At 44.6% G+C, this 23925-nt stretch overlaps 1 protein-coding gene across 1 annotated transcript in view; it reads right to left on the bottom strand.

Annotated features, from left to right (window-relative positions):
- pard3ba (par-3 family cell polarity regulator beta a) overlaps positions 1-23925 on the bottom strand; it is a gene marked incomplete at its 5' end in the record, with an annotated part of 164128 nt that overhangs the window by 116370 nt on the left and 23833 nt on the right. The window contains 2 exons of the mRNA XM_080023915.1: positions 3009-3115; positions 9838-10012. Coding sequence (XP_079880041.1) covers positions 3009-3115; positions 9838-10012 — 282 coding nt within the window. The remainder of the gene's footprint in view (positions 1-3008; positions 3116-9837; positions 10013-23925) is intronic.

Genomic DNA, 23925 nt, shown 5'->3' with positions numbered 1-23925 from the left:
ACAGAGGCCCGAGGCTCCCTGTAGATAGACTTTATAATCCATCTCCCTACTCCTCTCTCTCTAGACAGAGCAGAGAGCAGTAGGGAGTGAGTGAAAAGGAGAGAGAGGAGGAGGAGGAGGAGGAGGGCCGAGGAAAACCAAAGAGGGCAAAACCTCGCCCTGTCATCACGGACGGCAGTAAAAACCAATTAGTCGGGGCGGGACGCATTCATCACCGTATCAGCCTTAATTACACTTTATCTCACTTTCAATACCTCGCCCAGGACAGAGACAGCATGTGTGCGTACGTGGTGATTTGGGAAGTTGGGGGGGCGGTGGGGAAAGATGCAGATAAGACGATAAGGTGGAGGCTGAGAGAGAAAGAGAGGGAGGGTAGTTCAGAGGAGTGGTACAGTGAACGAGTGCAGATGAAGGGATAGTCTATTGATCTATGGAAGCCTATCAGGCCCAGGACTCAATCCGAACCCAGAGCAATGAAGGCTCTCTAGCCCCACACACACACACACACACACACACACACACACACACACACACACACACACACACACACACACACACACACACACACACACACACACACACACACACACACACACACACACACACACACACAATATTTGCCACCATATGCGATATTTTCACAGTACCGAAAGATTGCTCCGCCCCATCTGTCCGTCCGTCTGCAGGACCATGTGTAGCAGAGCGCACGGACAAAGCTCATTCACTTGCGCACACAAAGAGGGTGTATGTGGACGTACGCGCGCCACTGCGAGGGAGCAGACGGAGGATTTGAATGCGGTGCCACGGATAGTCCTGTGATTACGTTGCGGCTCCCGGTTTTTACTTGCGCTGCTAAAATTATATGATGAAAAAATGTTTTTGTTTTTTTATAATTGTTACGCAGCGCCGCAAAGTCTCATGCATCGACCATGAGACTCACACATTTATACTACTTCACACCTCGTATTCCTCACGTTGAGAATCCCAAAATAAGTGCAATTATTATTATCATTTATTTTTATTCTACGCATCCATTTTCTCACTCCCGCTTGCTTGGTGCCTGTAAGTGTTTGCGTGGTGAACGGGAGATCCTTACCGCGTGCACGTAACATGAACGCCGGCGCGCAACTTCCTAGTTGGAGTGGCGTAAAGCGATGCGTTCGCCACTATCGCCCAAGCCAGCACCAGCATTTTACCAACGTCTTGTCCTCACAATGCATCGTGAAATCCGCTTCTCGCAGTCTGCAGTACGCACTGCACACTATGATGTTTCAGGACAAACTGTATAGTATGTCATCCTGGTCCTTATCACATAGTATTTGAGCATATTACGGTTTCCAACACACCTAACATTGGTGTACTAAATAGTATGCTTTTACGGACACAGAAGACAGTTCTTGAAGCTGCAATTCTGCTCACAGACGTTTCCATTATAAGGTCCTGGATGTTCACCTCTCTACATATTTAATTCAAAATGAATATACATCTTGTTCAATAACAAAAGAACAAGGATAACATTTTAAGATGCAACTATGTGAAGATAATACTTCATTACTTTTGATTCTTCATTAGACAAGTATCTCAATGTTAAAGTATGTGTGTGTAAGTAATAAGCGATAAGTGATCCAGCGATGTGATCAGCCGTTGCCGTTCAGTCACAACCAGTTTTGCGCCATCTCAAATGTCTAATCATTCACCCAAATCACAAACGCCGCGCATCCAACATCTCATCCCCACAGGTACGGCTAAACTTTGTCCCGTGAGAACAATTAGGATACCAATGTCTAAGACAGCATTTTCTTAATTCCGTATCAACTACACGGATCTGAGGTTGACTTGACTGTATGTCTACCACACGCCACAGACACGGGCGTAAACCCGGAGTCGCATACAAAACAAAAACAGAGGACCTACAAAGCTGTTCAAACGGCTTTGTAGGTCCTCTGTTTTTTTTTCTCCCCGAGAAGGAAAAGAGGGGAGAGCACTTGAATAACAAGCTTGTTCAAAGTAACGCCCGGGGCTTGGACCTGGACAAGACGAATGGGGGGGTGGGGTGGGGGGACTGTTGTTGTTCGTCCCTCGTTCTCTCATTTTTCTTGTCTTTGCCTCCACTGTAAGTAAAGGTTGGGACAGCAGGGGTCATGCTTTATCTTCCTTTCCATTCTCCATCACCCCCCCCCCTCCACTCTGTCTTAAGTTACCTTTAAAGTGTTCTCTCCCCAGGTCAGAGTTTGCTTCGATGCTTAATTTGACGTCATAGGCCTGTGCTCTATGGTTGTAACTCAAACCCCAAAAGGGTTTGAGTTATCCTTCTCTGTTTGCCATTTCAAATGAACGCAACAATTATTTCTGGTTTCCTTGGAGTGTGAGATAGGCTTAGGTGATTGGGGGAATTTATCGACAATCGGCTTTTGTTTTTCGTTGTGCAATGTTTTTGTGCGATTTTTGTCCCTTTGATTTTGCAAATTTAATGATCTGTCTTCTTGAGGATTCAATTCGGCAAATAATTAACCTGTCTTTGAAACCCGGTGCATCGCCGCGGACAATGGCACGCGTCGCCTCTCTGTCATTTACTTTCTGGTGAAATCACGTGCGCCGTTTATTTTATCGGATAGTCCTCGCTCTTGACTAACCGTGCTCTTTGATGTCACAATGAGTGATGTCACACTCCGTCGATCGGGAGCTCGATCACTATCCACCAATCAGAGGAGAGATTCTTGGACATATCCAATCAACTTCAAGCCACATGCATCTTTTTGATTGTGTTGACGCTTTAGTACTGGCGTAAGTTTTGCCAGTTTTTTTTCGACATAAGAAAGAATTGTCTCAGAGCAAGTGGAGATGGAGACTTTCTAAACCACCGTTGGAAATTATTATTGTTTTTTTTTTATATTTATATCGGCACTCGCCTGTTGTTGGGCCGACGGTGGCCGGTAGGAAGATGTTGACACATCGCCCGACCCGAGTGTGAATGTCCGGTCAAACAGCAATGAATGTTTGTCACCTACCAGTTCAGGAGCCCCATGGCCGCTGTCCTCGGGGAGGGGCTTGGCCGACATTTCCAGAGGCGGCGCCAAAGCGGAGTCGCTGCTGCTCCTCACCAAAAGAGGGGTGTCTAGTTGGGGGTGGGGGTGGGGGGTGGGAGGAGAGGGGGTTACTGAGGCGTCCATCGAACCGTGCGACTTCTGTAATCAGGATGCGCAGAACCGGAGCACAGAGCTGGCTTCAAGACTCGCAGGCACTTGGATGCCAACTCTGTGGCCACGTCTGTGTTCGGATGAAAGGGTTAAACGGTGCTGGGTGCAAGAGGAGCCCTTCCGCACTGGCGCACTGGTGGGAACATGTTGCCAATGGATCCTCCTCTTACAGACTAAGCTCCTGAACCTTCGCAACGCGACATATTTTTCGAGCGTGTCTGTTCGCGCCGACGCGACCGTCCCCAGCAACACCTATGAAATCCAATCACGGAGCGAGTTCCACACCTCAGGATGTGGTCCGGTTCGTCTGGACACAGTGTGAGCAAAAACTCGGTCTGGACCGTCCAGACCCGATCGTTAGTGCTTCCCAGCGTGGTTGGATGATGAAAATCGTAAGTGCAACCGAGGCCATTTATTTTTCAAAACATGAAGGCCATACGCGCCTGGATGACAAAGCGGCCCACAGTTAAATGGATTCGATCACCGAAATTATAAACCGCGCACAGTTTGACTACGCCAAAAATCCGACCCAGGCAGGAGATTTTAGCCTCTGAAACCATGTAGAACTAGACTTGTGTCGGATGCCCAGCTACAAATCCATTTCGCGCGCATGCGGTATATACAACATGTTCAACAGCAATGAAATTATGAAAGTGATGGCGAGAGCAAGAGAAAGAGTGAAACGAGAAAAACCGTGAGAAACAACGAGAGGGAGGCCAACAAAATTCGCTCTTTTCCTGTCATCAATCTCTCTTTGTCGGGTCAGCGACAGGGTCCTGTTGTAATGTGGCCGGAGTGGCGAGAACCACGCTGGAGGGAGAGAACTACCGGGGGCCAGGGAGTCCAGAGTGTGTGGTAAGTGTGTGTGTGGTTGTGCGGGAGTTTTCCATATTTTTCAACTAATTAAAAATGGCCGTTCTCACCCTCAAACACTTAAAAATCACTTGCGTAGATCTGTGTGCGTTGTAAAAAAGACGTAAAGATGTCTTCTTAACATACAGTCTAGGATCTTGGATCCATCTCTTCTTATTTTGTGATTCTATGCTCGAAAATAATGTCTGTATTAAACTATTATTAAACAACTACTGTATTGGACCTAGACTACAGTGCAATATTAATTCTATGTGGTGCAAAATAAATAAATAATAACCAAAAGAAATCACACATTTTTTTCCATTTCCCGCTCAATTTTTACATACTGGCTTAAAAGTAATAAACTTGATGAACGTATGAGCGGTCAAAGAGGAAAACCAGTTCTGATTCTCCCACTTTAAGCATCAGAAATATTTTACTAATAAGTCTTTTACAGAAGAGACAATTCTATTTTTTAGAGATATTTCAAAATCTGGATTTAAGCAGACGTCCGTCTGCGGCGGCACCAAAAATCGAACTACGGTATCGATTTAGGGACTTCATGAAGTGACCTAGGCAGCTCCACAGACACTGCTGGGGTCCATCGCCCATAAATCCTACTCCCTTTTAAACAGCCACTGAATCGGCCTCCATAAATCCGCCCGCTACACAGCCCCACTACAGCCAGCCGTGGTCATGTGAAGGAACACGAGGGTGGTTCGGCTTGACCTCTGATCTACGGTGGCCTCAGGAGGGGTCAAGCAGGGTCACGGAGGATTTGGGGGAGTTAGATTTAGGGCGCCGGTCGTAATGCTCACAGGTCAGCTCTCTGTTTGCACAGTCGTAAACATGGCCTCAAACGCAGAGCGCTGAATAACCCAGGTCGATCGTGTTTGTTAAATGGAGACAATTTTGGGTTGGGTTTTTGGAAATCTATGAATAATTCACACAGCGCATGTCGGTGATGACCAATGCGTGTCACGTTTTCACAAGTACGTGTAGACGGTGACACGCCTTCATTACCAGATTTCCATTTCAGCTTTGCTTTTGAAGATCCCCCCCGGAAACCATAGGTCCTGGACGTGTAGCACCAAGCATCGTGTTCGTTACGCCTCTAGTATCCAGATATAAACATGCGGTCACTACAAGACCTCTTAATACAAGTGATTTTGCCTGGGATTATGAGTGGACGAAAAGAGAAATAATCTTATATTATGTAATGGGACATTTGTCTGACACAACACATTGCATAAAAGCGCACGTTTTGGAACAACTTTTTTTTTTTTTTTTTTTTATCAAGTAAACCCAACTATTCCTGGAGAAAAATGTCTCTCCTTCCAAGCTCTCCGTATGAAGATTGTCAGCCTTTGATCAAATTGTCAAATTGTCAAATCAAATTGTCAAATGAGTAATTAGCAGCAATGGCTTTTAAGTTTGCACAAAAGCGACTCGCAAAAGCCGCGACACCTTCCTGTGCACGGCTGCTAATTTTAGCGCTCCTGATACAGCAGTGTGACATGTTCACCCCCCGAGGAGGCGAAGAGGGAAGGGAAAGGCGCGCTTGGGCCCGCGGTGCAGCGTGAGCGTCGCTTTCCATACTTTTTAGTAAGATGGGATCGCAGGCGTTTTCTCACCGTAATGCGGTGCCCCCCTCCGCCCTCCCCCCCGCACCCGACTCGGGAAGATGAAAGACATAACAAATAGAATAAATAGTCGGGGAATTGACGCTCCGTAAGATGATGATAAGACGCCCGTTTAACGGTGCTGTAGACCAGAAGCCATTTCAGGCACTTTGGGCGTATGGCGCCGTTAAAGGGGTACCGCATCGAAACGCACTTCTAACGACGTCCAACACTCGCAGCGTTTGTTTTGCGTCGGTTTTTTTGTTCGTGGCATAATCTCGCATCATAATACACGAGACCCTCGCAGGTTGTGTGTTCTGAGCATTCTTGCTGTTGATAGCTTTGTAATCAGAGAGGGAGCCTGGAGAGATCTTCTGAGCGGAGTCGGGTTTTGTTGTGTGTGTGTGTGTGTGTGTGTGTGTGTGTGTGTGTGCGTGCGCAAAACCTTGCGTCTCCAACCTCGCATCTGTGACACGCTGTCTAACTAGGCTGCTTATGCAACCCTGGGAACACAAGGGGGTTTATTTTGAGAGCAGCCCTGGAACGCTGCAGCACACTCCCGGGCCCATGGAGCCTGGTTGTGCGTTTGTCAATTATCCGTTGGTATAAAGCGATGATACATCAGCAGAATGCGTGTTTAAGTGTGTACAAGTCAGTGCACCTGTGTGATCGGAGATGTGTGTTATTGTGTCTGTCGCCGACAGCGCTTGCGCATGTTTGTGTGTGGGTGTTGATGTATATAAGTGTAGGCGCCGGTGCCACAAGCCGGGGTTGGTGTTGTTTCTATAGCGATCGATAGACCAGCTTGGCCCTGAGCGCTTGTGGGATGATGTGATAAGGACTCTCTTCCTGGGAAAGTGTGCTCGTGTGTGTGTGTGGGTGTGGGTGTTCCTTAGGGGATCGATGCAGGTCTAATCATACCACTGGGTTAGTGTGAAGCATGATCACCCTGTTAGGACTAACGACTCGATCCGATCTACAAGTTGAAAGGCGGGAACACGTACGTTGCGCACTGGCAAGTCACATTTTGCGAATGCAATTGATTGCTTAATTTGAATTTTCAATATTGTTTGAGTTGCAATCCATAATACCCTCTGTGTCAGACGGATTACGCTACGCATCCCAGAATTCCATTCCAAAATATGTTCTTTTTTTCCCCAAAAGAGTTTACCCTAGTCAATTCTAGACCTTAAAAAATTTAGTTCAGCTTCTATATTAACGTCTTCAAGTGCGTTGAAAGCCTTTGTCGCGTGTTCTTCCCGCCTGAGGTTCGACAACAGGTCTGGCAACACACACAGACACACACACACGTCTCATAGCAGTGATGTCATGAGAAGGATCTACATACAGCGAAGTGACTCCGAGTCAAATAAAGCTAATGTTGTTATGACACAAAAGAAAGCACCCACAATAGCCCACAAGGGCGCGCACATGCACATGCACACGCACACATGCACACACACACACACACACACACACACAAGCCCTCAAAGATCTCTAATACGAGCGTTGCGTTGTTTAACTTGGGAGCTGAGCATCTTTTGTCACACAGTGTGTGTGTGTGTGTGTGTGTGTGTGTGTGTGTGTGTGTGTGTGTGTGTGTGTGTGTGTGTGTGTGTGTGTGTGTGTGTGTGTGTGTGTGTGTGTGTGTGTATTTGGATCGCAGTGGTGCCTTATTGCATCAGTCTCGCTCTGGCTAGTAGGGCGTCGCAGGGTCACATAACTAAGTTAGTCAGGGTTCACCAGGGAAGAAGACTATGGGGATTGGGGGGGGTGGGCTCCCAGGAAGAGGTCCCCGTGGGTTAAAGACATTGCAACGTGTGTGCGTGCGTGCATGCCTGTTTGTGCTTGCATGGATTTTGAGGGGGAAAAAGGGCGGGGGGGCATTCATGAGCCCATTCACACTTGGCTGGACCCGGAGCTTGCTAACAGGCCACAGTGCTAATCTAGTTAGTAGCAGAGCCACACGGAGCGGAGATGAATGGTTTAGGAGCGGGAGTGGGGTTAGGGGGTAGGGAGGAGCGGGCTAATGGGTCACGGTGTGCGAGCCTGGTGACTAGCTGGCTGTCTGGCAGATTGACTGGCAGGTGGTTAGGACTGAATAGCAGAGTACCCCCACCGCGACCACCACACACTAACCCCCATAACCCCAGATGGAAAGGCATAGGTGCACGGGCGGAAGGTGGGGGGAGGATGACAGATGGAAAGAGGGTGACATTTTTGGGGGGGTGGGGGACTGCTGATTTTGGGGACCTAGAACCCAAGGAGCCCACTGAGAGAGACACGTCGCACAAAGTCACTCTCAGGAGAGCACTGGCTTAAACACTTTAAGTCTAAATATAAACCTCAGAGGGGGAGAGAAAAGAGGAAGAAGATACAACGAGCCAAAGAATAAAGTGAAACGGCACAGTACACAAAAAAAAAAAAGAGAAGCGTGTGTGAGGAGTGGAGGCGAGAGGGTGAAGAAATGTCATGCTGCTGTCAGCTAATCGCGCTGCATCTTAAAAAGTAAACTTTTCTGCAGCTTGAACTGAACTGATTTGAGTTTGTTGTTTTTCTTACAGAGAGGGCTGTGTTGCATTAATTTAATTTAGAAACACAATTTCTTTAATTAGTTCATGTCCCTCTGCTGCCTTTGAGGACCACAATGGGTCAAAAAACTAAAATACCACTATCACCAGTAATCGGTAGTGATTAGTAGCTTTTTCTCTGGAGTTTGGGAAAAGGGGCGGAACAAAGATGAGGCTGAAAGTGATGCAGGAGTGCATCACTTTCAATCTGGAGCGGCAAAATCATATTTCTTTCGCAGCTATATATATATATAAATAATTTCTATTCCTAGTACTCCCATTATTTTGACGACTATTGTTACCATTACCATGAGTACTACTATCCTTATTTGTATCGTTATTAGTATTGCTGTTCGTATTATCATAACGCCATTAATATAATTTCCACCACTATACTGCAATCTCACCAAACAATATAAATAGCTGAACTCTAAATATATGTAATAAACCAGCATATTATACCACACTTTACCATACATACAACGTACAGCTTTCTAGTGCTAGCAGTGCATAATACAATGTTCATTCTGGCATTCGAAAATATAATTCAAGTAAACACAATTTTTTTCATTTTCAAGGACTTCATGCAAAACAAATGCAATACATTTTTCAATGTGATCTCATGAATTAAAATATGATCTCAGTCTCATAGTCTTTTTTTTATATTTTGTTGATATTATCTATTAAATCTATATATCTATTATTAATCTCATTGTCATCTACTATTATAAGTTTCCAACCATGCTGGATGAAAAGCATTTCCTTGGCATCATCTATGGAATTCTGTATTTATTTTTATGACGTTACGATTTGAATAACAAAACCAGAAGGAATATCACAGGTTCTCAATGATGGGTATTTTCCAAGGACTTTTCAAGCACTTCACCACAAAGGGGGCTATTTTCAGGGTATTCCAGTACTTACATTTCTAAGGATGAAATTCAAGCACTTTAAGCACCTCAAGGACCTGGCAGAGGACCCCTGGTAATATTACTGCTATATCATTAGACTATTTAAGTGCTACTTCCTGTTCTTCCTGTACTTCTTTTGAAACGCGCACATGTATTTCATTGTATTTTTATCTGGTTCCTTTGCTTGTGCAGTTCTGCCAATTTCAGCTGTTATCTTATCTCGTCTTTTCTCCGAAATCACCGTTACTCAGCAGGATGCGATCACAGCTCGCTCATCAGCGCAATTTCTGGCTCGGGCGCCGCGCTCGATTTTGTTGGTAGGTCTCACACATGCACCTTTGCTTTGCTCACAGGTACGATGGGGAGGTGTTGATTGAATACAGTGCTTGCTCCTCTCCTCAGGTGTTCCCAGATGTCTAGGGAAATACAGTCTACACTTTGGACTTTTTTTTTTACCCCCCCAAACGTGTTACATCTGTGTTATTCTAGGCTCATTATGGCGTACCAAATATACAATGGAGAAGAAAGACGCAGAATGCGAGAGAAAATAATTACCCGGAACGGAGACAGTCGGAAAATAATTTGGTTTAAACCGTGTTCAATTTGATGATCATATCAGTGAGCTACCAAACATCTCCATCCGCGTCAGGTGATAATGTCAAATAAAGCTCCCGATGGGACGTACTGGTTTTGAGGATGGCTTCGTTGACCTCTATCTCTCCTCCGATTGGCTGCGGTATGAAATGGGAGGTGTAGGGGAGGAGCTCTGGGCTGGGGGAGGGACTCCAGTGGCCGTTGGAGACGCTGCTCCCTGGACTCGGCGTCTGCCCCCGCTGGGACTCCTTGAACACTGCAACCAGCTGAAAAGACACACACACACACACACACACACACACACACACACACACACACACACACACACACACACACACACACACACACACACACACACACACACACACACACACACACACACACACACACACACACACTTAAAACTAAAACATTTACAGCTTTTATTTGTGTACACTTTCGCTTTACTTCTAAGTACGTAGATAACAGTACTGCTGAGTTTCTAGTTGGCTTGCATCCTAAAGACCTGAGTGGGCGCAGGTTGGAGCGTGTAGGCCTGTTTGAAATTGTACTTCAACGTCCATCTGTTTTTAGCTTTTCATTTCTACGCTTTTATTCGACTTGGATATATGCATTTTATGCATGAAATGTGCCGTACAAATATGTCTGCCTTGCCTGTAGATGTTCTACCTCTTCAAACTCAATGGGCATATAAAGGATTGCTTGACGTCTTCTCAGCAACACAAACAGCATGTATGGCACACACAAAAAACTCTATCGGACATCTCTGGGTTGAATGATCAATATGGCTGTGTAGTCAGAATAATTTGGTCATACAATATCAATCACCATACAGTGATCACAATTCGATATATCCTGATAAGTTACCAGACTTAATACAGGAAATACTGATGCAGTGCTTTTGAGAATGGAAAGAACCACCCTCAAGTGAATCCATATTTTCTTGCACAACAATTTTAAATAATAAAATTGAGAAAAAATGATCTATTAATTACTCCACGAGGGATGGAAACCCCAATTGTGGCCCTGAAAGAGCACGAACCTATGTAGGTGTGAGATAGAGATTAAAAGGAAGAGGCAGGAAGAGGGAGAGAATTCAGCCCCCATTAAGTGCAGAAAGATCTCAGATATTAAAACCACCAAACTCCGTCCGACGCGGCTTCCACCTGCGTCAGGTCTGCTACGTATTTGCCATGATCTACGCAGGCGGCTGGACCAATTGTGTTGGCGGCATCTTGCCAGAGCTTCAAACGGAGAAGGAGTCTCGGGGGATCATTTACCCACCACTTGGCGGGACTAGGCGCACTCGTCCGTGGAGTACGTCCGGGACCCCTTGCGGGTTGGGAGAAGAGGAGACGGAACAGGCACAGAAGCTAAAGTTCGACGCACGGCGTCGCTTTTGAGACGGCCGACAAATGGCATGCGGCGCAGGTGTTTACAGAACAAGATCAATTGAGATGTGACAAGGGGGATGAGGAGCTGTCAAACACGATGACACGTCTGATACGGTGAAGAGAGGTGTGGGGGGGCAAATGAACGGGGGGAGGAAACGACAAACAATTCTAATTGAGCGAGGGACAGGACGGCAGATTGAAACACACACAGAAAGTAAGCTTGTGTGTGTGTGTGCGCGTGTGCGCGCATGCTTCCGTGCCACTGTGGGGCCGTGGTTTTGATAAATGGCGGCGCGCAGGCGTGACGCTCTAATGAGATGCTTCTGGCAGAGGAAATGACCACTTAATGAAAGGCAATAACCGTCATTGAACAAAGGGAGGCAAATCAAAACAAGAGACGAGTGGAGGCCGTCAAATAACAGTGAGGACAGAGGGACATTTGGACTGGAACTACAAACTACTAGGCCGATTCGAAATGAACATGTGGAGGTGAAGCAGAAATAGTTGGCTAATTGAAGACAAATTATGTCTAATATTAGACAGAATCAAAGAATAACATTATTAACCAGCAATATATAATATATTCACAGTAAATGCAATGTCTCTGCTCTGGAAAAATGTACGATTACAGTTTTGTTTACGTCGTTGTTCCCAACAAAATATTTCTTTGCTTCCGGTTTTTAATTTGTGTTCCTGGTTTGGAGCCCTGCTACAAACAATGACACTATTGCGAAAAAGAGAGAACAGTTTTTTGGAAAAGCTTGCGATTTTTTTAAAATTAAATCAAGTATTGAGCTTAGTTGCATCCTTTTTGCATTGATCATCCTAAAAAGACACTAGTCATGTCCACACCAGTGGCCCCAAAGTTGACAGTGCAGTGCTGCGTCTGGAATGGCACATTTGCATACTTATATATATTCATAGTATGTAACCACAGCAGCAAAAAGTATCAGGATGACATACTGTACTACACCCGGTGAAATACCATAGTATACATGAATATCCAATAACGCATTGTGAAACATCACATGGACAACAGTGGACAATGGGTCAAAAAATATACCAACAAAATAACATCGGAAGGGTGGATGGAAGCAGTGGAGCGGCGATCTGACCGTGCAAAAAGCCATCGTTTTACTCACATACTGTACACTGGCCGACAGTATGCACTTTTACCATGTAGTTCATAGTATTTATTTCCTGACGCAGCACATTTATAAACAAATGCCAAGCCACAAGGTCGAAGGGAACGGAAGGAAAAGGTTATTTTTCTATTTAATAAATGTGGCCGCGCTGTGTGTGTTTGTCCTATGCATTTGTATTTGCGTGTGTGTGTGTGTGTGTGTGTGTGTGCGCGCGCGCGCACCCACACGCGCAATAATAATGCGGGGAGAAGGCGGAGAGAAAGAAAAACCATCCATCGCCTCCCCATGATTCAATATCCTCGCGACACCTGGCTGGCCCGCGCACCCTGTGCCCGCCTGATTACCGCACACGCTTGCGCGGGATTGGTTGCGTGTGGGTGTGGGCGAGCGAGCAATATTAATAGAGAGAGCGGGGAAACAGAGAGCGGATGATGAAGAGGAAGTGAATATGGGCAAACGTGGTGAGAGAGACAGAAACGGCGGGAGCGCGAGAGAGATCCAGCAAAACAATTGGGGTTGATGGATACCTCTCAAGCGTCCACACACACACCACCTCTTAAAAGTTCTTTTTCAGCTTCACTCTCTTTTTATCTCCCTTCCTTCCAACCTCCCCTCCAAACCCTATTAACACACACACACACACACACACACACACACACACACACACACACACACACACACACACACACACACACACACACACACACACACACACACACACACACACACACACACACACACACACACCCCTTTTGTCAAAATGTGACGGCATCAATCACGGCAGAAGCCCCGAGGAGTTTTATTACAACAAATAAAGCAGGGATATAAAAAAAAAAAACAACTAAACATTAAGCGCACACACGGAGACGCGTACAGATGATGAGCAATAGTTGAGCGTTTGTCTGTTCAGAGCAACACTTTTTTTTAATAAGCTTTTTAATAAACTTGTTTTTTTTTTGTTTTTTTTAAGCTGGTGAGTCACGCTGAATAACGCCTGCCCCGTAGCCTCCAGGGACCCGGCTTCATTATTGCATCAAAATGAACAAAAATCAATCTTGCTTGCCATTTTTTATTATTATTTTTTTTTTTTTCATACGACGTACTCAAAGGAGCGCACCCGTGGAAAAGCAGCTCCTTTATTACAAACACCGTCGCCGCAAATGATTCACACAGACGGGGAAACGCGCAAAACCCCGACCGTTTCTTTAGGACACCGAAGCGCCGGAACGGGAACAAACGGAACAACAGCCGTATTGGCTGGCTAGCTTGGATCTAAGGGGCAAAAGTCAAATCTGCGGGATCGCTTAGTTACGAAAAATACAGACGGCCCGCCGACTCAGCACAAACGGAGGTGGAACAAGCGCGAGCTGAAATGCTATCGGAGGCAGCCTAAGCTGGTGACGATTCTATTATTGGATCTGGATGTTCGAGCCAGGGGTCGAGCGATCGTATTACAATATTGATAATTTCTCCAATCAGCAAATTCGTTATTTTGTCTCGTACGATCGCCGATAAAAACAAATTAATGAATTAACTAAACTGTCATCCCCTGGCGCAGATGCAGCTGCCTCTCTCTCAAAAGGTTTCTACTTGTAACCTGCATCAACGCTCCATCCGCAGCATTAACAGATTCGTATCCATACAATGTACCCCGATCGTCGCGATTGGATGGTAGGAATTGGAAACAACGGAAGTTGCCTAAAAATAAGGCAGTAAAAGGAGCTACTTGCTTTTACTGTGGCAAGAAAAAAAAAAAAAAACAAACAAACAAACAGGCACTCGTCTTAAAATAATTCCACACCGGACACTTCTCTCTCACTTGGATGTTACTGATGCGACTGGGAACGTGACTTCTTTTTATGGCGCGTCACACTGTGTTGCCGCCGCTGAGAGCAATGTGCCGCACAATCCGAAAAAAAAAAAAGAGGTGACAAGCCCTGGATAAAACAATGACAGTGAGACAGAAAAGCCACTTATCGGATCTCTGATATATGAGGCAATGTTATAAATCTCCGATATGAAAAATAATGAAAAGGGTCCCTCTTGGTTGGACTGGGCTGTATACTGACTTTTTTTTTTTAACGGTATATTGATATATTTTCAAAGGAGATATAGGATGAGACTACAACGTCTATATCAATATCGTTTGATGCTGCGTTAAAACACATAACCAGTTTCTTGTGTAAAGCCGTGCAGGTGTTTGCATCTCTCCTCTCTCACACTGGGGGCGGAGGAACAGAGGGAGAGTCGGCTTATACAGTAACACACGACTCCTTTTGTTGTTGAAAACGCTTGGGAAAACAGAAAAAAAACGACGGGTCGCAGGTTGTGTTTTTATTTTTTTTTGGGGCTCGTTTTTTAAAGAAAATATGGCCGCTTGTTACGAAAATCTGAGATCCGTTTAATCGCTCCCTCAAGCATCAAACAGTGTCAGCTCGGGCTGAACCATTAATCTGATTCAACCCGACATTGAAATGTTACGGGACGCATTTTTCCAGTCCCAACGCCTGCGATTTAAAAAAATTAAAAGTAATAAAAACCGTAGGGAGGGAAAGCGATTGGGACACATTTTGCGAGCATTCTCCCTCTGCGACAGTACCGGTGAGGCGCATGGTGTATGTTTTATTTTACGTCTCCTCGTGGAACAAAACAAAACCGTGCGTAATAGGGACACTTTCTCCGTGCCCCCTGATTGTTTTAACCCTCAGCGCTGCCTTCAATGAGCCGAGACCCGGTGCTCAGGCCCGGGCCGCGGAGTGCTGTGTGTGCCGCCGGCAGAGCCTGGAACGCCTGTTTAACCTTTTTAAATTTATTTAATGAGCATAAAGCTGTTCCTGAGCACACAGAGTGATGCGCCGTGTATGTGGACGCACACAGCATTTTCATAATAAATAATACATTTCTGCTGAAACACTGCTGACTTTTAGAATGTTCATTTTCACATTCGAACAATTACAAGGCTTGAAGTTAAATCAGTGAGTCAATATTCTGCTGTGATTGAAAGTTTTCTTTTTACAATTGAATAGCTCAATAAAGATGTGTTCATATAAATTCAAGCATCAATTAATCTCATTTAATCATAACATACGGGCCTCGTCTACAGGAAAGTTAAAGTTTGACTGTATCCAATGTTGTGTTTGTCAGACTATAGAATGATTTATTGTTGGTGTTTAGTGAATAATATAGAAGATAAGAAACTTAAAAAAAATAAAACTACTAATTCGCAATATTGGTCTAAAAAAACAAAACGCACACAAAAAAAACGCAATTTGACTATTTTCCCTAAATCGTTCAGCCCCAGTGTCAGTCCTTAGATCGTACAGTGAATTCTTCAGTTCCCTCAACAACAGAACATTGGAGTTGATGATGCCACCCTGCGCCGCCATTTTAATGTTCACCTGGAAGTCCCACAGTCATTACGCTATGGAGCTCAAGCCTGGCATCATTGTTTGCATATTGTCTTTTATTTCCCCAAGACCTCGGTCGACATAATGCAGATGTCCCTCCAGTGCCATCTGAACCATGTTTACTTAGCTTTGTGCCAACACGTGAGGTTGTTAAATGACAAAGAACAAAGGAGATATTATGGCGTTTACGATGACAAAGGATTCTCCCTTTAAATTATATTGTTTGGTTGCGACTGATCCACGTTTGCTCAATGAATGCTCAAGCGCAACAGAGCTATAATAGCTATAACAATTGATTAAATGAATTGATTAATTAGTTAAAAACTAATAATTGACACTCAATGACAGGATGTTGCCAGAAAGCAATATTACCATACAGTCCTAGAAGTCGCATAATGAGATACGTCCTTTTCAGGCATCGCAGCAGGCTAAAGACTGGTGTAACTCATTACATTAATATTTGGTCGGATCCATCTAGGGGTGCCGGTACAGTCAAAATATTATGATGTAACCATAGTGTCTATACCAACCTCACCTACTGTAGATTATCCTTGCCGAGCACTCACAAAACCCAAGCCTGGATCCCAGCTCACACACAGCACACACACACAGCACACACAGCACACACACAGCACACACACAGCACACACACAGCACACACACAGCACACACACACTCCATTTAAAAATCCAAAAGTGACTAGGTACTTCTTCAACAGTGTGCATTTATCCCGCCAGAAAGGAAGGCAGCGAAAGATGCTTTCTCATGCTCCGCAACATTCAAAGCAGATCATACATGGAATTCTAAACGGCAATAACACCATTCATATTTAGTTGCCAAAAAGGTTTTGATATGGATCTACTTTCGACGCACACGCACACACGCCCTTGAATCATTCAAGCACTGTTTATTTAACACATGATATAGTTCCCTCCTCCCTCCTCTCTCTCCCCACTCCTATCCTCCTGTGATTAGTATTCAAGAAAACAAATAGCCTTGTTATTCTTCCTACTGCGTTCGTGGAGGGATATTGATATGGGCCTGGGGAGCTTGCATGTCAACTACTGCTGAATAATGTGACCCCTCTGTCTCATTTCCAACACACGCACACGCACACACACACACACACACACACACACACACACTCAATAAACAGCGGAGCCCTGTATATTGTCATGTAAAGATTGTCAGCAAATCACAGTGCAGAGTGTGCAACCGGGGCGAGGGGGGATGTGACTAGACTAGCTGTTCAGACTGTGTGTGTGTGTGTGTTGCAGAGCCACGGCTATCACCCGAGCACAGGACAAGGCCATGTGGTAAACCACACATGACAAGGAGGGAACGATAAACAGAGTTTGTCTATTTGTGCAGGTGTGTCGCATGTAGTGTTATGGAGGAGGAGTTATGCCATGTGGAGCATAGTGCGACAGACTGCCCTGTGATTGCACGAAAAAGGCGCAAACACACAGACGTAGCATCAGCCCATTTCTATGAAGGAAAATATGTTGCAAAATGCTAGAGCTTGCAGAATAGGAACTGAGCAGAGTTTCCCGTAGAAACAAATTGGTGCCGGTCCACATGTCCTGGAAGATTTCCATGTCCCAGACAAATGGGAGAGATCCCGGTCGAATATTATCAGTGTTTACTGAGTTTAAAAACAATTGATAGGCTACATGAAATCATTAAGGCATTCTTTCGTATTGAATATTAAAATATAAGTCCCATCGGTTAACGTGTTAATTTAAAAAATGAATAAATATTCGGAATATTACGACTTGAAATCAAATCATTTCGGTTCATGAACATTAAGTAACAAGTGCAGCTGCTTTTATTAACATTTTACAAAGATAAAATTGTGATAAAATCCAAAACAAAAGAACTATTGCAAGTATATCTAAATAAATAAAAGTTTGTGGTGTTTGTTAACATATTTTGCAACTCAAAGAATATTTACCGTCTGTTTTGGGTCAAACTTAAATCTCCAAAAAATAAAAATAACACAGCCCAAGCCTAATTTCTATATCGGCAAACGCGATTGGTTAGAGGTGAAAGGTCAGCTTCAGATCGTCCAAACTGATTGGGGCTTTTCCATTTCGACATTGAGGAAAAAAAGATATGTCAATAATAATCGTTATCGTTTTATCGCCCTGCACTCATTCAGATTGTGCCTAGGGGGAATTATTTTCACCGGATGTTATATATATTCATGATTTTCTAAATCTCTTAAGTTACTTCAGTGTAAACTTCGTATAATTAGATTCTGCGTGATTTTAGATGTACTTTTATGTGATGAATGCACTAGAGCTAACAACAGCACTAGATCCATGAACATGCCTTTAAAGCACTTTATTTCATTAACATGGCTGCCTATCAGAGAAACTCAACTTTAATGTGCCAGAGTTTCCGTGAATGTTGTAATTTCAGAGCGTGTGAGGCTGCATTTGATGACGATGTAACTCGGCAGGGCGGATGACGCTCCTCCAAATCTCGCATATCGACATGAAATCAGGGATTAGTTCAGTGTTTACTCACCCCATAACACTACTGGAATACCAAGGAATCCAGAGTAAACTGAACGTGAATGCCAAACCAATGAGTCCGACTGAGTCACCGCTGTGTGACAGTTTTACACATAGCACACAGGTTGGTATGGCAGGCATGCACAATAAAAAAAATTTAAAAAAAACACAGATAAACATACCATGCATTTTTTTGTGTCACACATACATATGAGTATATTGTATGGTGTACATAGTATATTAAGCATCTTAATATACACACAGCCCGATAATGCAACGTTTTACAATGTGACACCATATAGCAACATTATATTCAACTAACTTTGTCCATCTCTCACACATGTACACAAGCACACAGCTGTTTAAGGATAAACAGTGCCACCTTGCTTTAGTGTGAAGCAACTTCCTGTTGGAACCACTCAAATCTTCAGACCTATCTTCATAAGAATCAGTAACGGACACACACACACACACACACACACACACACACACACACACACACACACACACACACACACACACACACACACACACACACACACACACACACACACACACACACACACACACACACACACACACACACTAATCAATCCATTTTTCTTCTTTCACTCCTCTCCCTGTCGCTACATGTCACCAGTCTATTGAGATGCTCTGCTCTTGTCATTTATCTTATGACTCCCCCATTACTTCCTTCTTTCCCTCTTGCACATTCTCCCTCTTTGAACGGGGGATGCATAATTCAGAAGGAGCATTTTGCATCCTGAGCGTGGTGCGCTAACCCGATCTCATATATATATGTATGGAGAAGAAGATAAACGGAGCAATAACAATTGGTTCTTCGCCCACATTCTGTGGGCTCGGACCCTAAAGAATAAGGTGACCTGGTCTGATGAATCACATTTTCTACCGCATCATCTGGATGGCCGGGTGCGTGGGCGTTGTTTACCTAGGGAAGAGAAGGCACCAGGATGCACTATGGGAAGAAGACAAGCCGGCGGAGTGCAGTGTGATGCTCTGGGCAATGTTCTGCTGGGAAATCTTGGGTCCTGGCATTCATGTGGATGTTACTTTGACAGGTACCACCCACCTAAACATTGTTACAGACCAGGTACACCCCTTCATAGCAACGGTGTTCCCTGATGGCAGTGGCCTCTTTCAGCAGGATAACGCGCCCTGCCGCAACTGCAAAAATTGTCCAGGAATGGTTTGAGGAACATGACAAATAATTCAAGGTGTTGACTTGGCCTCCAAATTCCCCAGATCTCAATCCGATGGAGCATCTGTGGGATGTGCTGAAACAACAAACAACAAGATCCACGGGGGCCCCACCTCGCAGCTTGCAGGACTTAAAGGATCCGCTGCTAACGTCTTGGTGTTATGTGCAGGCACATAAGTAAATGAGAAGACGGTTGCGGCCTCACCAAAAGGTGCAAGAGGAACCCTTCACGCCAATTGATTTCAAGTTTTTTTGCACCACCACTTTCCCCATAAAAAAAAAAAAAATATATATATATATATATATATATATATCTCGTCTTTCGTCACCCACTTTTTTCAATAAGTAAAGAAACACAGATCTATAACATCACCTCTTACAGGGGGCTGTCAGTGGAATGTTTGCCCTGCGTTATTTAAACAAGTAGGAAATTGGGGGTATTACCGGTGAGGGTGAGCCTAATCCTGCCTTGCTGCAGCCTACTACCAGATGTGAGGCAGATTACCACCCCCCTGAACACACACAAACAACATACAGACTAAAAAACACAAAACTGCACACAGGCACACAATCAGACACAGTACATGCATAGCACCATGCACAAAGTGTTGTAATGTTCCATAGATCGTAGTATGTCCAAGAAGCCCTCATACTTTTTGCTCACATTTTAAGTACGCTGGATGACAGCTTGAACATGTATGTAGTACATGGATGGTGGTTGGATGGTGTTTAACCACAGGTAAAACCGGTTAACCTCTGTGAAGTAAAAACATGCGAGTTACAAGAAAAGAAAAGAGAAGAGTTGTTCATTGCACAAGAACACAAACGTGAGAGCCATAGGAGCTTTCTTATTGAAGGCTGCTTTAAAGTTCCAGGTGGAAAAGCCGCCGTCGATCCCTCCGTCACCGGCGTAGCCCGGTGCATGTAAACTATGGTCGCCGTCATAGTTTACATGCACCTCTCCAGAAATGTAACTACACGCCGGGGCGACAGCCGACCGCAAGAGCTGTGATTGGTCCACTTTTTCACCGCTACGTATTTCCAGTTCATTTCCGCCAACAGTGAAAAAACAAAATGGCGCGGATGGAAGAGAGGCTGCAGGGCTCCAGACTAACCCTTTCCACCACCGTCACGGAACCGTCTTGAAAAACTATTTTAACCGTGTGAAGTGAATGTAAACCATCCCGAAATAAAAATGTTGTTTCTTTAATTTTTATCATCTATAGTTAATAATATAATACAATAATGAAATTAATGGCATAATAAAATCATTAAAATCAACCATTATACCAATTAACCAAAATTAAATTAACCATTAAAATGTTGAGAAAATAAATAATTATATTTATTTGGCTCCATAAAAAAAAAAAAATGTTTTAAAAAGAATAAAAAAAATTAAAGGGAGACAAATATAACGTTGCTTTCCATTTATTCTGTTAAACACTAAAAGCCACGAACTTTTGCCCATGGTAAATTAAAACAACATTGAAAATGACCAGTGTTTAAATAATATCTTAAAAGTATTCAATACTGCATTGTTAAATTAAAGTGCAATATGAGGCAGGTATGATACCTTCTTCCTTTGAACATGGTAGTGAATGAAAGAATAGGATTAGATCCACCCCAAGTAACCTAATTTCTTCCCAATAAGTATCCTGTTGAATTTCTCACATTCATAACAAATCTAATTTCATGAAAATTGGTTCAGGTCGGTAAACCAACCATCACTGCAACTCCGCATCGAGATTTTAGGAATTATTACTTTGAAAAGTAACAGTCGTCAGTAAAACTGTATTTCACTATGATGGTTAAATGGTTCACATACATGCCAAAACTGTGGGGGGCGATCCGTAAAGATCAACCATCAACTGTGTTCTATCTGAGGGGAGAGATGAACCGGTACCATAGGAACATTTCAGAATCTTCATATTTATCGTAGCTCTCGCGCTGAGTAGCCAGCCATTCATAGTTACTATAGTAACAGCATGACAAGACACGCGCCGTACAGTTTTATTGTCTGCTAAGCGATATTTATACATACATGAAAAAAAAAATCCCTTTAGTCCCAGAGGCGTCCGGGGGAACATCTCTGTTCGTCCCAAACACATTTCCTCTCGCCCCTGGGACGCCGTGAGTTTCGAGCCCCGAGAAGGCTGAGGAGGTTCCAAAATATATCAATTTATGACACACATCATCTTCTAATGGCCTGAAATATCCACGATCCGTTTTTATTTCGTGCTAAGATAGACTCAACACCGCCATAGACACCTAGGGTGTACCGACGGCGGCTATTCAACGTGGAACCACCGTACGGTATAAAGCAGCCTTTATTAAGGTCCCACGCGGCCCTAAATAGCCAGCAGTGACTGTGAACTAACCCAAGCGGAAAGACACAGGGATACGTCTGCAAACTGCATCCACATTCCTCCTGCATTCTCATTACGCTTTTTCAGATCCTAAAGAACCCAATCAGGCCACATTTGGAGGTGCTCGGGGACGCGTGGGTCAGACCTGCATTTAAGTCTGAACGCACAGATGTTTCCCCGTTGAAGGACCTCATTAACTATGCAGGCAGATATACGTACGATGACATATCAAAATACACAGTGAAACGGCGAAATGAATCGATGCAGCTGCAGCACCAATGAGGAGAAATTATGTTTCATTGTGATTTGGTTTCTGTAACCTGCCGTGTGCTGAGGTGATTTATACGTGGTTATTTGCATATCGAGCGGGGAGGCAAAATACCATCACAATGGATAGATACCGGTTACCAGGTCTGAACCGGGCCGAGGTTTCAGCCTGCTTCACCCTCCCTCCGCCTTGACAACATCCACATCTACCGGCAGTGATGGAGCACGTGTGTGCCTGTTGTGAGTGCGCACACACACACACGCACGCACGCACGCACGCACGCTGAGATATTGCAGCGTTGAACTATGCTCTGTGACAGGCTGCATTATTATTTATGCACACTCATAAAGAGAGAGGGTAAACTCTTCATAAATCACACAAGGCCCAGAGGCCGAGAAACGGAGAGAAGGGGGTTGATGAAGAGAAAGGGGGAATGAGCAGGGGGGAGGGGTGGCGACTTCTCAGGCCGGCGAACACACACTGAGCCCGCTCCTCCATCATTCCTGCAGCACATCACTAGCACTTCCACCCGTCCTGTTCCTACATCTGTAAACACGGCACATGCAAGAGCGAGTGCACTCTGGCCTCGGAAACCACACACACACACACACACACACACACCCACACACACCCACACACACACACAAAATCAGCTTTCTTTCCCCCTGTCTGGCCGTCGCATGACCAGCTGCTCCCCCCCCCCCCCCACTCCCTCTGCAGACACCCCCACCCACCCACCCACCCACCCACCCACACCCCCTGCTTCTGACAGAGAAATAGGAACGGTGATTAACTCAGAGCCACGAGGCTGGAGCCCTCTCACCTGGCGCTCCCTCTCTCTCTCTCGCTCTCTCTCTCTCTCCCTCCATCCACGCCGGGCTCTCATTCATCACCTCCTTCTTTCTGCCGAACACACTTGCTCCACCCCTCTGTCGCCCGCCACATTGTCCGGAAAGAGATTTTGAGTGCGGCCAGATTTGTTTTGGTTTCGGGTTTTTAAAGGAGAGGTTAAAGTTTTATCTCAGGAGAGACTCGGGAAGATTTATTTGAAGTTAAAAGACTGGATGTGACCAGCCTGTAGCCAACTATCCAACTGCTTCGTTGAGTTACCTCTTACTGATGATGTTTTTTGTTTTTTTTTCGCAAATTCGCTTAACTTTTGCTCTCCATTTTGAGTGCCGTGAGGAGAGTATCATAATTGTCTGTTAATATCAAATTAGTCAAGATTTAACTCTGGGCACCATTACAAATAACTATGAGAATAGCTACAGCGAACAGCCTCGAGAGTTGCGGGGCTGGTGGGGACAAAGAAAATGACGGAGCAGATTAAAAGCTTGATATTTGGAGGTTGGTGTTTTTCTAATTGGGTAAGAAACTTTTTTTTTTTTTTTTTTACATGACTGCAATCAGACAGAAAGATGACAATGTTTTGATTTTCTCTAATTTTATATGCATTACAGCAGTTCCGGGCATTTCTCAAACTCATTTTCATGTCAGCCATCTGCCGCTCAGGGGGAGGCAACCGTTCTTAGCTGCGCAGGAAACGGTGAACGCACACATATGCACCTGGAACGCGCACCACCTGAGACTAAAGCATACGGCAAATTGACACCACTGCCATGCAGTGTTGCCATGGAGAGAAAACAGGTCTTCTCAAACAGAAATCTCCATCCACTTGTACAGTATGTGCTCACACCAGCTCGCCCTGTTAGATATGCAATGACGCCAACACAAAGCCCAGGGGCAATTAGAGGAAGGATTTGCATCACACTACTTCCAAGCGTAACACTGTGTGATATGGGACTACTTCACTGTCCATAATCACGATAAGAATGAATCATGATACCGTTAACAGGTTGAC

This window comes from Zeus faber (genome assembly GCF_960531495.2).
Source record: "Zeus faber genome assembly, chromosome: 2".
Lineage (NCBI taxonomy): Eukaryota > Metazoa > Chordata > Actinopteri > Zeiformes > Zeidae > Zeus > Zeus faber.
Note: the sequence above shows the minus strand (reverse complement) of the source record. Positions and strands in the feature narration are given on the sequence as shown.